This window comes from Halictus rubicundus, chromosome 8 (genome assembly GCF_050948215.1).
Source record: "Halictus rubicundus isolate RS-2024b chromosome 8, iyHalRubi1_principal, whole genome shotgun sequence".
Lineage (NCBI taxonomy): Eukaryota > Metazoa > Arthropoda > Insecta > Hymenoptera > Halictidae > Halictus > Halictus rubicundus.
This window is the reverse complement of record NC_135156.1, coordinates 2899266-2912854: the sequence shown is the minus strand read 5'-3', so window position 1 is coordinate 2912854 and position 13589 is coordinate 2899266. Positions and strand designations below refer to the sequence as shown.

Below are 13589 nucleotides of genomic sequence, written 5' to 3'. Positions count from 1 at the left end.
TTTTTCGAGTAAAGTAACAAGTGCCAAAAATGCTGTTTGTCGCACTCCATATCTTTAATCATAGTGAAAAGGTCGTGTTTATAAACGTAAATGGCGAAGGTCAAATACTCTTTATAAGTGTCGAAGCTCTGAAATGACACACTACCTTCCAGATATTTCAACTACATTTATAGTTATAGTCATTTATGTAGAGTCCTCAAAATTAACTGGAACATCTAATAATAAACAATTTATTTTCCAGCACCGATTTCGGGCAGCTACTTACCCCCCTCAACCAGCTATGGGACGCCAAACTTAGGCGGAGGAAGCTTCGGTGGCAGTCCATCTTCCAGCTATGGTGCTCCATCCGGTGGTGGCGGTCGTCCATCATCGAACTATGGTGCTCCTAGCGGCGGTGGTGGTGGCGGCTACAATGGTGGCGGCGGTGGCGGCGGTTTCAATGGTGGCGGTGGTGGAGGACTGTCATCCACTTATGGTGCTCCAGGATTCGGCGGAGGTAACGGAGGAGGACCATCGTCCACTTACGGTGCACCTGGATTCGGTGGTGGCGGTGGTGGAGGTCCGTCATCCACTTACGGTGCTCCGAACGGTGGCGGCGGCGGAGGCGGAGGCGGAAGACCATCGTCGAACTATGGTGCTCCTTCGGGAGGAGGTGGTGGAGGAGGAAGGCCATCGTCGAGCTACGGTGCACCAGGGTTCGGAGGTGGAAACGGCGGTGGAAGACCATCCTCGACCTATGGTGCTCCTTCGGGAGGAGGAGGTGGTGGAGGAAGGCCATCGTCGAGCTACGGTGCACCAGGATTCGGAGGTGGAAACGGCGGTGGAAGACCGTCGTCAACGTATGGAGCTCCCAGTGGAGGTGGTGTGTCAACTAACTATGGGGCGCCTACTGGAGGCGGTGGAGGATATTCGAGACCTTCGTCGACTTACGGTACACCTAGCACCGGTGGTGGCAGTTTCGGAGGGTAAAAGTCACGATATTATTTACTTTTGTTGTTTTCAAATTATGCTGGAACTCCACGTGTCTGGAAAAATACTCTATCTAACATTCTATGAATGCATCGCGTCTTTATCGTTCACAGAATCACTGGGAAATTCTGTAAAGAAATTTTAGAGTTACAATCTGAACTATTTATTAGATAACGAAACCCAGTTACAAATTTAGTTGTAAAATTTTAGCGAAGTGCTACTAGTATTAGGTTTTCCAATTCGTATAAAACGAATCAGATTTAATTTGGATTTGATATAGACGAATAACACGAAGAGTCTTGCACTTGAAATTCATGAAACTATTGTCAGAATCGGTACAATGACTTTCAAACGTATTTAAGCTATTCTTTCTTGGACTCACAGCTTACAATCAACAGATCGTTTATCCGTTTGGTACAATTCAAGTCAAATACAACTATAGCAAATTAAAAGATTCTTTAGTATTTAATTCAAATTTCAAGACACATGGAGTTCTCTATAGTACTTAATATGGACCGCACACAATAAATAGATTGAAACGTCTGCGCAATGTGAATCAAGAAACTGATCCACCTTTAGTTATTTGCCACTCTTAGTCAAGCATTCCATAATTCGAGTGGTAAGAATCTTTCGGGCACTTAACACAATCTTCAATACTACAAATCAAAAGAAACACAGAGAAAATACGTGTACACAGGGTGCTCGGTAACGTGTGGCCGCCAGAAACGAATTGTTTTGCTCTTCAATATATCTCATTAGAAACCGAGTTAGCGCGTTGGTCGTAAGCAATTTATACTGTAGTCTATAGATTATTCCACTGTTCATACTATCAGTATAATTTACACTTTGTTACTTCACAATTTTCTACTACTGTTACAATACTTTGTATTCAATTTGTTCAAAATCTGAAATCTCGTACAGTACATTTTATGCTACGTTTTCTATGGTCAATTTTTTTACAATAATGTCTCGATATATGTGAAAACCTCAGGACCAAGATATCATTTATATCGTGCCCAGGCACGTTGTTCCTTGATTTCTTAATGCATCGAGTGTAAAAAAGGATATTGTGTAAACAACCTGACATGATGTTATCGGTAAGACAATACTAATCCAATGATAAAACTTTTTCGTTTCTAACGATTTTTTTTCTTATGAAAATTTTACCAACATATTCGTCAAATTTTTCTGATTGCAATAGCATCAAACACGATACCATTCGGATCGTGCTTCCTTTTTTAAGGGGGTCTAAAACATAATTTGTTGAAGTCAAAATACTTAAAATTGTGAGAGTTAGTTCCTTGAAGAGAAGCATCTAAAAGAAAAGAGTCCTATTGGATGACATGATTCCAACCATTCTATTAGTCTAAAATAAAAAAACGAAGTAGAGTTTTAGTTGGTATAAATGTATTAGTTATGGCATGAACGAAAAGAATTGAATGACCGCATTTTGAATTTAAAATTTTGATTTTTTTTTGCATTTTCTGCATATTTTGCACAATAAAAAAAAATAGAAATGTATCAATATTTGTTGAAGTTTTTGGTTCACGCAACAGCGGCAAGTTCTCTGAAGATTTTCTTAAAATTTGAAGTTGATTGCATAACTAGATCCTAAGATATGCCGTCAGTCATGTCAGAAAATAAGGTTTCGAGAAAAATGCGTTTAAGATTCAAGTGCAAGAAGAAATAGTGATGAAAAAAAAGCAACATGACGAATAATTACTCTAATAATATAAATTCACTGAAAAATAAATCGTGTTGTATATGGACCGCTTTAAATTTAACGGTTTTCAGGTATCACCGGTTCGGATAATCGAGGTTCTACTGAATCGTCAATTGAGCACGCAAATATACTTGAAATTGTGTCATGTTTGGTCTCATTTTAATCAGAAAAATGTCACAGATATGTTGGTAGAAGTTTCATAAAAAAATAATTCAAATATAAAAAGTTTTGTCATTGGTTTAATATGTTATATCATGTTCACTACTCGATGATGAGCTTCTGGCCTCTCAACGGCTGTAGTAACGATAAATGTTTCACAAATATGGTGCACATATCTTTCATATACAGGGTGTCATATAACTAGAACCGAATAAAGGCTGATTCTACGTGAAAAAATACCTCGAAAATATTAAATGAAATTTCTTTATTTGAAACTTCTTCTTCGAGAAAATCGACTTTAAAAATCTGCTCTGAACATATACGGTCGACAAAATCCCAACTCAATCGATTTCAGTGGTCTACATCTTTATCCATGAAAACCACTGCCGTATTTGTAAACATCGTTGATGATATCATTTTTCTACTATTCCTGCTTCATTTTTAAAGAGAAGTAAGAAACTTTTTTAATGAAAAGTACTACCTCCGGATTTTTATTTGTGGGAACGTGTTAAGTCTATCATGTACAGTGATGACTTACCACATATTGAACAGTTAATAGAAAAACCAATCATAGTGTTTGAAAAATTTAAATTACAAAACAAAACTTTGGGAAACGTCCGCAGAAGTTTAATCAGAAGAGCACAATTATGCATGCAACATCATGGACATTGTTTCCAACAATTTTTAAGTTAATAACATCCCTGAATAATAAGCACTGCCTTTTATCTCATACCCTCGTCATTCGTTTTATCTAAAATAGTATAAAAATATTAAGAACGTTTACCAACACAAACAAAGGCCGTCTACAGTGAAATTCGTTGAGTTGAAACTTGGTCAAGTATACGAATATCGAGCTAAGTTTTAACGTCGATTTTTTGAGAACGAAATCTCAAATGAAAAAATTTAATTCTTATTCGGTTATACCACCAGTTACGGTTTTGCTCCGATATAAGGTGAAGGCTCGGAATCGACTTTCGCCGTATTTCGGTGTCGAACGGACGACTTCAAAAGAAGAAGAGGGGATAGAGATTTTTTTGTTGTGAGATAAACATCGTCGTCTTATATCGAAACAAAACTGTACACGACACACTGTAGAGTGACACCAATTAGAGTAACACCATTAGGCACATACAAGTACATATCAGTGTGTCTTCTGAGTCCCCCCCCCCCCATCTCCAATTTTTGTTATACATCAATCTATTGGTTTGGCATACTGAATACAAATATGACTTTCGTTTTTAGGAAATACAAGTTGCCGAAATATTTGTAAAAATCTTTCTTACTGGCACATTGAATTGTGTCTATAAGCGTGCATCTGTGACACAGTCACATGTTGCAAACAAATGGTTTTACCTCTTCCCTTGCACCCCTCTCCAAAATACCTAACCCAAACAAAACCAGTATTAGTTTAAAAATCCTGCCGCCAACTATGTTCGTGTCTGCGTCACAAACGCACACTTATGGGCAGAATCCAATGCGCTGGTAAGAAAATTCTCTGCCATTATCTCGTAAACTTGTAATTTCCGCTTGTACACAGCACGTTGAAACAAATAGAATGACGCAGAATATTTATCAAAAGCTGGAGGGGAAGGTGGCAATTGTAAAGTTCAGCCGACAGCTTTAACACCCAAACTTAACAGTGAGAACTGCATGAAAACCTCAAATCTCTGACACCCTGTACATCGAGACATTACTGTAATCGCATTCGCCGTCGAAAATAGCTTTGAGGCAAACGAACCGTGTGTACACGGAACTCGCACAACCCTTGCTGTCTGAACTGAGCGTCTGGCTAAGCGGCAAGAATCTTTCGAGCACTTAACACAATCTTCAAAAGCTACTGAAAAAACTGAGAACAAAGGCATTTAAGAAACAATGTAAAATAGTTTAGGTACTGTTCATTCGCCAGATGATGGCTAAGTAAAGAATACGGTCCCGCTCAATCCAGACTCTCCCACCACCGCAAGCACTATCGCTATTAGCCGGAGGCGATGACGAAGAACGACAGGGGGTCATACCGAGACCGAGTGAAATAGTATGATTTCACAGCATCGACGTAGTTTCTACACCTGTGAAGTACCATTTCACTCGGTCACGATCGCTGTCGTTCTTCGTCACCATCTTTGGCAGATAGCAACGCGTGCCATGGTCGGGGAGTCAAGATAGAGTGAGGACGTAAACACTTCGCGTAGCCATCATCTGGCGTACGGACAGTACTTTGCGGTGTTGTAACCAGGTATGTACAATATGAGAATATGAAATTGACGTTGACGGTTACGATGACAGCTCCGGTGGGTATTCTGGAGGCGGCGGCGGTGGTTACTCCGGCGGCGGCGGCGGCGGCGGTGGCGGCAACGGCGGTTATTCCGGCGGCGGTGGCTACTCTGGAGGTGGGAACGGTGGCGGAGGTTACTCCGGCGGTGGAGGTTACTCGGGTGGCGGCAGTGGAGGTTACTCGGGTGGAGGTAATGGAGGCTACTCTGGAGGCGGTGGAGGTGGCTATTCTGGAGGAGGCAATGGAGGCTACTCTGGAGGCGGCGGAGGTGGCTACTCTGGAGGCGGCGGAGGTGGTTACTCCGGTGGTGGAGGTAGTGGAGGTGGTCAGGGCTACGCCAGTAATGGAGGCTACCAATACTAAGTACATTAAATCTCGCGCGGTCACCTTCGACTATCCTTCTTCACCCCGGAATAAGGAGAACTTCGATGACTACTCGAGATCGCGCAACTATACCGTCGAAAACGCGAACGACTACAGGCTAAAGGAACCCCAGAAAGGAAGGGTGAAAGAAGGATCGAAGGTCGTTCTCGCGGAATTGGGATCAATCAAGCATCGATTCGAATTCAAAGTTTAACATCGCCGGACGAGTTAACCAGGCGCGTTCCCGTGAACAGGTGACAAAAAGAAATTAGCACTAGCACGAGGAGATCTTTTTCGCGACTTGGTCTCAGGAATGCGTCTACTGAGTTCTATTCATCAAGGGGAACAAATTTCACGCAAGACGGCTGCTGAAAGGAGATAACGACGACGAGAAAAGAAAGAAAGATACAAGGAAAGAGTTCATTCCTCATTCAGAGCCTGTAATTTATTTATTTTGTAAAAATGCTTTTTGTACTAATAAAACTGCTACGCTGGAAAAAATGAAGCCTACGTTGAGAAACATTTATTCCTACCTAACTTCGTCCGAATGTTGCATGAACGGTTGTTTTTGATTAACTGTTCGGGGACGACGATGCATTGTCAGTTTGCTCTCGTATGGTCGACATTATACGATGTTACAGATGTTAGAATAATCTCTTGATGATTTATACTTTCTGATATTTTACCTAGCTATCTGCAAATTCTAGAAAGCGAACAATAATGCATGAAAACACATCGGATCTAATAATTTCATCTCCTGTAATCAATTTAAAAATATTCCTCAGAGTCACTGGTTCGAAGTTGTCAAAACGCGGACTAAATTCATTATACCTTTTAAATGTACGCCACTAATTCCAAACAGGACAGTTTTTATTGTTTTTTTTTCCTTTTACTAAGACGAAAAACTACCCTAAGAAATTTTATTTTACCTTACGAAATGATTTTATCCTAAGAAATTGAAATTTTGGGAATTGATTCAGAATGTAATTCTATGTAAATCGTGTCATACAGTATGTTCTCGGAAATTAATAGTTAAAGAATTATTGTTAACACAAGTCAGATTTCTATTGATTTTGACGTATAAGAATTTTAATTTTTTTCCATGTTATGTGTTCACACAATGAATGTCATTACGTCAGCTATACACCTCAGCACCTGATGATTTGTCAATTTCGCTATTCGTTAATCCCATTAGGTAATAAAAATTCGTGACTCGGAGTGTCTATTGAGTCGTCCGCCATACATCTAATTGCTAAGAATACTTTCTTGTTTACGGAAAGCCCCGAATGCTTAAACAGCAATTACGTTTCCGAAATCTCATTTGGCAATAAAATAACAAAAAATGGCAGTAAAAAGTTCTAAGTGAACTATGGCAATTAATTTTGATGCTAACACTCAGCGTGCACATATAATACATTAGTAATCCAAAATTCTATTATTATTATTTATTTATTGCTTTAAACCATGTAAGGTTTATATAGCATGAATCCAGAGATCATTTTAACAAAATTGGGCTTAAATCGCGTTATGGCCTAAATCATTATCAGACTGCGGATTTTATGCATTCATGGCAAAAATGGATAAGTGAAAAACAAAATTATTAGAAGTATTAGAAAGTATCAGAAGAATTTAAGAATGTTGTCGGACTTATGAAAATGATTGAAAGTAGATATAGAATATTTTTATTTTGCACGAAAATCCACAGTCTAATCATTATACTGGTAAACGTGGAACGTAAACATGACTTTTTCATATACAGCTGCGTCTTTTTATTGAAAACGTAAACATAAACACGGTCGACATTGAAAACAAAATAATCGATAAGGCTTCGTAAGCATGATGTAGTGAGTCTTCGGACAGTTACGGTATGTACGAGGCGTACGTGAAACTTTGTGATACTAATTTAGAATTGTCGTGTATAAGTAAGACGGTGGTGGCTGGGAGTAAGGTTAGTTGGACAACGTCGGCAACCGGTCGATTTATTGATTCTCCCAACTCGTACACCGGGAAGGTATGAATAAGTAAGAGCTTTTTCTATTTCTGTTGTAAGCCAACTAAAAAACATATATTGACGAGGACCTTACGTCGATATCCCTCAAGTAGAAAATCGTATATTCTGACCTATTCGCCGTTTTCTGCTCCAAACATATTACCATCAGACAGTTTCACAGAACAATTATTGTCCTTTTTTTCTCCTTCTGCAAAAAAATATTACAATATTCTTTTAAGAAAAATCGTAATAAAATGACAATATCTTGCATAACTGTTACACTATATATTCTCAACGGATGTGAACTGATTCCATAAATGTATGTGAAGCTACGTGGTAGGTGAATAGATACGGAAGCTTAAAAAGCTGTCTTTTAACTTGAAATCCTGAAAATGTAATTACAATTGAAAATTGTAAATACTACTATAATTGTGACAAGAAAGTTTGCACGTGCAGATTAAATTGTTCTCTTGGGAAAAAAACAATTGTATTATGTAAAACGCCTGTAGCAAGTACACCTCTGTTATTAGTAGACTGTTGCTATTTACGACCTCGTAAGTACTTACTGTTTCCTATCTGTAGAAGATTATCCAAGCAATTCGACTTAACAGTTTTGAATTTCCTAACGCAGAGAAATATTTTAATCCCGAAATTTGACTTTCTTGTCAGCCGAAATGAATCTTGGGTTCAAGGTGCTAAATAAGAAAAAAATATTTGAATTTCGTTTACTCGCGAGAAACATGCAAGTTTCTAAAATTTTATTGTATAACCTTCGAATATAAATAGATTTTGCTCGTATCATACATAGGTACATTGCAGAACACAGTGATTACAAAGCAATGTTATGAACTCACTTTTGTATGAACTAAACATTCTAGAATTACTTATGATTTTATTTAACTTCAAACTGGATTATTGAATGAACCGTTTAATGCAAGTCAAAACAGTTAATCATTGGATAATGTGGAATTAGGTATACGTACTATGAAACACAACAATATCGAAGGAAGTTACGTTTGTCTTATGCAAGCCACGCTAAAATTCGATAAAAAAAAAATTAAATTAAAATTAAATTAAAATTATTTTATTTAATGACTATTAAACCATTGACAAATAGTACACCATTGTTGCATTAAACTTATATGGAGTCTTATGATGAAGAGGCAACTGAAAAAATAGTAAAATATAGAGCTCAGATGTTATAATTTGCATATAATATGCGGCAACAGTTAAAGAAGTAAATAGGCAAGTAAACTTTTTATAGATACCGGATACGTCAAACAAGTATAACGTTTTTTGTAGTCTGTTCTGAGTCTTATCTTTAAGTCATTTTTCTCAGATTGTTTATTTTGTCAAAGGAACTTAATTACATAATTATATATATATAGGGTGTACCCATTAAGGGTGGATCGCAGTTCGAACACCTGATGTAACCTGATTTATTTTGTAAGAAATAATTTTTCGTTAAAATTACGTTTGTAGACAATCTTCAAGTTTAAGGTCATTTCATAATATGAATTCGTCTCGACGCCAGCAACAATTCCTATGATGGCCAAAACATATGGTGCCTTTAAAAAAAATCAAGGTAACCTATACTTTTTTACGTAAAAACCATTTTTTGATATTTAAGAATACACGAATACGTAGCCCACCAAGTACTGATAAAATTTAATCAGAAACATTTTTTAATTTCACTACCGGAAATGCCTAAAAAACGGTGACAAAACTTAACGGGTATACCGTATATACAATTTTTCGTTCTTTTTTTTCAACTTTTTCATTCTTTGTCCGTATGTTCACCTAATTCGCTTATCCCCTTTCTCGGACCTCTTAGCTAATCTAATCATTCGACTGCGCCCTTCCCCTTTATCAGTTCTCCCTTTTGTATCATTCATCTTGTCGTTTTCCTATATCTATGCATCAAATCTTGAAACATTCCTCCTTCCGCGCACCCAACACGCATTTCTTATCTCCCTTCTCCAATTAGTATTTATTTCCCCTCCTGTTCATTTCCACATGTTATCTACGCTATTAAACTGTGATTTCTTTTCCCTCCACTCTCTATCTCAGGAGCCTCTATTGTTATACAGGACGATTTCGGCAACACCGCACTGTGGCGTTGCAAAATTCTTCATATTTTTACAAATTTTATCAGTTTGTGACACAATTTTCCTCGCAAATACAATGGGGCACACAAATACAGGGTGAATCAGGAATCGTGATCAATATAGATTACTCTGTTATTAGCAATCTGATCGAAAATGTTTTTATCAGCTTTTGCATGGGTTCAAGGGAGCTTTAACGTGATTATAAAAAATTATTTTTCAACTCTCTTTTTCATGTTTTTTCAAGGTCACCTTGAATTTTTCGCAAATAAACATGTAAGTTTTTTAGGCCTATCTGTTAAAGGATTTCAAGACGAATTCGGTAAATATCGGAACATAACCTTTTTTTCACGTGGGTCGAGAAAAAATTAAAAACTTTGTATTACAAGGAGTATCATATGCTACGCCGTTGTATGCGTTCCAATGTTGTTGACAAATCGAAATTTACCAACCTTAATTGTAGCGATATTCAAAATGGTGTCCACGAGCTGCAATGCACTCGCGTAGACGGTAAATAAAAGATTGTTTAGCATTTTTTATGGCCTCTACACTGATATCGTTGAAGCATCTGTATAAACTTTTTCTTGTAATGTACAATTAATACATTTGTTGGAGTGTTTTTGAGGTAATGTATTACATGCTCTAATGTCACAGTTTTCAGATCTCCAGGCGCCGCACAGTGGGCTAAACCGATGAACTTTGTGTAAAAATCGTAGAACTTTTGGTTGAAGTTTAGCACAATAATTCTTTGACGAGGTTAAAGCTGAAATGTTGTAAAGGAAAGTTATAGAGAAAGAAACATAAAAACTTTTTGACCTTGAGAACTGTGGTAATGTGACATTAAAGAGACATTGCCACAATTTAAATTTTGACCACTTCTCGAGAATCGGAAATGTAGCGTTTAACACTATTCCTACTGACACTTCACGTATACCTATTCCTACCGCGACCGGTCAAATGACCGGTCTTTAGCACAACTTATACTTTTCAATACAGAATGAAGATAATAGCCAATTTGACAGTATAAGAATATAGTTTCTTTTATTTAGGAGTATATAATGTACATTTTATTCGTTTTCACCGCATAATATTTCGTTTACTATACCCTGTACTTCCAGGATTAGACCCTTCTTTTACTTCTAGCCAAACAGTTCCGTCTACAGCAGTTTCGATTACCTCTTCCTCATTCTTCCTATCGGAACTAACTAAAAATCTCCTTCTCTTTCGTCCTCTACGTACGTTCGAAACATTCTCTTCGTCCTCATCGGTGTTCGAGTCGGTCTCAAATAGATCATAATTTTCCGCATTGTCATTTTCAATATCAAAAATTTCCTGATCATCTTCGGAACACTCTTCATCAATATTATTTATTTTCTCTAATAATAAATTTACACTCTTCGAACGTCTTGACATTTTGGGAAGGAATATTCAAGGGATAAAATAAAAACTAAAATATAAAAATGTAAATCAATGTAAGGAGGCTTGACGCGTCAATGTCCTTTGCTCACTCAGAGGAAACTGTTTATTTAACTAAAACTCATGGTAACATCAATTTAACAAAATGCTAACGCCACGCATAAATCAATAAAATTATATATAACAGTATAAATCAATAACAGGTAAACATATGAGTAATACAAACGGTGATATAAACATTCTTACATCAAGATGGACAAAAAAATGAACAAAAGATAAAATGTGAAACTTACTACAAAGTATTGTTGGTTTGTTCACTTTTTTGAAAATAACACTTATAACACGTAATACAGTATAAAATAAACGTAGAATAATAATAGAATAAAAATACAAAATAGTTTTAATCGAAATTTTAAAAACGGTCATTTGACCGGTCGCGGTAGCAATAGTGTTAAATACTTTTTGGGTCTACTGTATTTTATTCTAATGCTAAAGAAAAGACGGCAACTCTTATGATCTGAAGTCGTGTACACATCAAAACAAAAATATAAAAATACTTTCTACTTTGAAAACTCAGAGATTCGACATACCGTTTATTCATAAGAAAAGTGACACAACTCAACAATTCTTTAAATTAGTTTTATTGGTTCACTAGCTTTGAAGTCGCTCCGAACATTTCACAGTAAAAACGCCACAACGACGAAGAACGACGTAACTCAAAATATATTTATAAAAAAAATTATAATAATAATTTACATGACAATTAACCCAGTATTTAAATAACAACAAATTATTTTACATTTTTAAGTTAGTTGTATACAATAAAAAAATTGGCAATTTTAGGTGATTTTCAAATGGCTCTCCTGTAGAATTTCCTTTTTTTGACTTATGTCACTTTTCTTACGAATGAACGATATTTTTTTTCCACAAGAAAAAATATTTCAAATGTATTGACAGAAACGCAATCATTGGAATCGTCGATTTAAATAAATCTGTGCATGCTACCTTGTCAAAAACAGAACAAAAGACGTTCGAAATTTCAATCAGCAAACAATAAGAAAGGTCGCCAAAATAAGTATCCAACGCTAGTTTGGTTTTTACACACCGTTTATTTTTAACATTTACAATCAACATCGCGTTCAGTTTTCTCAATTATACACATATAGTTTATGTCGTATGATACAATACAGCGGTAACGCTTTCGTAGTACATATACATGAATATATACTCTTAGTTAGGGATCGAAGTCGGTTCCTTCTTTCTTTATACATAATAATACTCTACGAATAGGTAGGCATCCCAGGCTCGCGAGATAGGACGAAGGTTACAACAACATTAGGTTCGAGTTTCAAAGCAGGCGAGTAAGTCGCAAGAGAACGTTGTGTCGTTCCTGTAACACTGGAATTTCATCGGAAAATTCTCAAACCAGCTCAATTGAACCTTTTTACGTTCGGCGTTCGGGCAGCCCATCGTTCGTACATATTTTTCGATACCGTTTCAGTTTATTCAATTATTTACTGACATTGTTGTTTCTCATATCAACGCACGCGAGGAGCGACAGAGAAATTAGAAGGACACTGACGGTTAATCGAACCGTGTTCCTCTAATTTTGTTTTCCGCTTCTCGTCGATTCCTTTTCTTTTCTTTTTTTTTACGGGGGGGGGGGGGATATACATAGCACGTTTATATGTACATGTTTTTTTTACGTTTTCTTGTTACCTAGCATGGTTTCTTTACTTTCTTATCTTACGAACTAAAATACCTAAAATATGTTAGAGCACGTTTCATGATATGTATAGGTTCCTCGTTACATCGTTGATTACAATGCAAGTTGATATGTATGTCACCCTGGCTGTTTTATGATTAAGATTATGTTGCTACTATATCTCTTTCGTATTTTTTTTTTGTTTCTTTTTTCTTTTTGGTTCGCATCTATGTAGCAGCTTTCGTTTACTATCATCTTCATTCCATTTGTTACACGTATATGGATTTGTGTGAGGTGTATACATTAACACATTCAGGATAGCAGGTCGATCTATTTTGGACACTTAAACATCGTCGATATCTCCTAGAATTACAATTTAAATGGATTGCTTTTTATTGTTATATCACCTGACCCTCAAAAATCAAAGTAAAATTCCTCATCACTGGTGAGTGATTTTGTCTACGAGATGCCGTTCTTTTTTTTTCCTTTAATTAAGATCAAACCACTAATGATGTTTCTTATTTCAACACTTCCGTCGATTATTGCAAGAAGTCCACCAATAAATCATCTTAACTATTCTAATTACTACATCCGTTACAACAGAATGGCCATTAGTAAATGTCTCTGCCGACAGGAGGTTCTTCCTTAATTATAATAGGACGACCACCAGCGGATCGTTGTTGTTTAATTCGCTAAACATTAGGACGATTATAACACGGTTGCCCCTGGTGGATTATATCTAGAACTTTCATGTTTTCTTCGTTACGATAGGATGACCCAACGACAAGTCATATTGTGTGTACTGAGATTTTATTAATCATGATACAATGACCAAATCACGTTATCCGTATGCGCGTGTAATGTGATTACAAGACAACCTATCGATA

General features: G+C 36.7%; 1 protein-coding gene across 1 annotated transcript in view; it reads left to right on the top strand.

Moving 5' to 3' along the window:
- LOC143356337 (uncharacterized) overlaps positions 1-6265 on the top strand; it is a 42051-nt gene extending 35786 nt beyond the window's left edge. The window contains exons 2-3 of the mRNA XM_076791940.1: positions 242-965; positions 5135-6265. Of these exons, the coding sequence (XP_076648055.1) occupies positions 242-965; positions 5135-5486 (1076 nt within the window). The 3' untranslated portion in view covers positions 5487-6265. The remainder of the gene's footprint in view (positions 1-241; positions 966-5134) is intronic.
- Positions 6266-13589: the final 7324 nt, after the last annotated feature.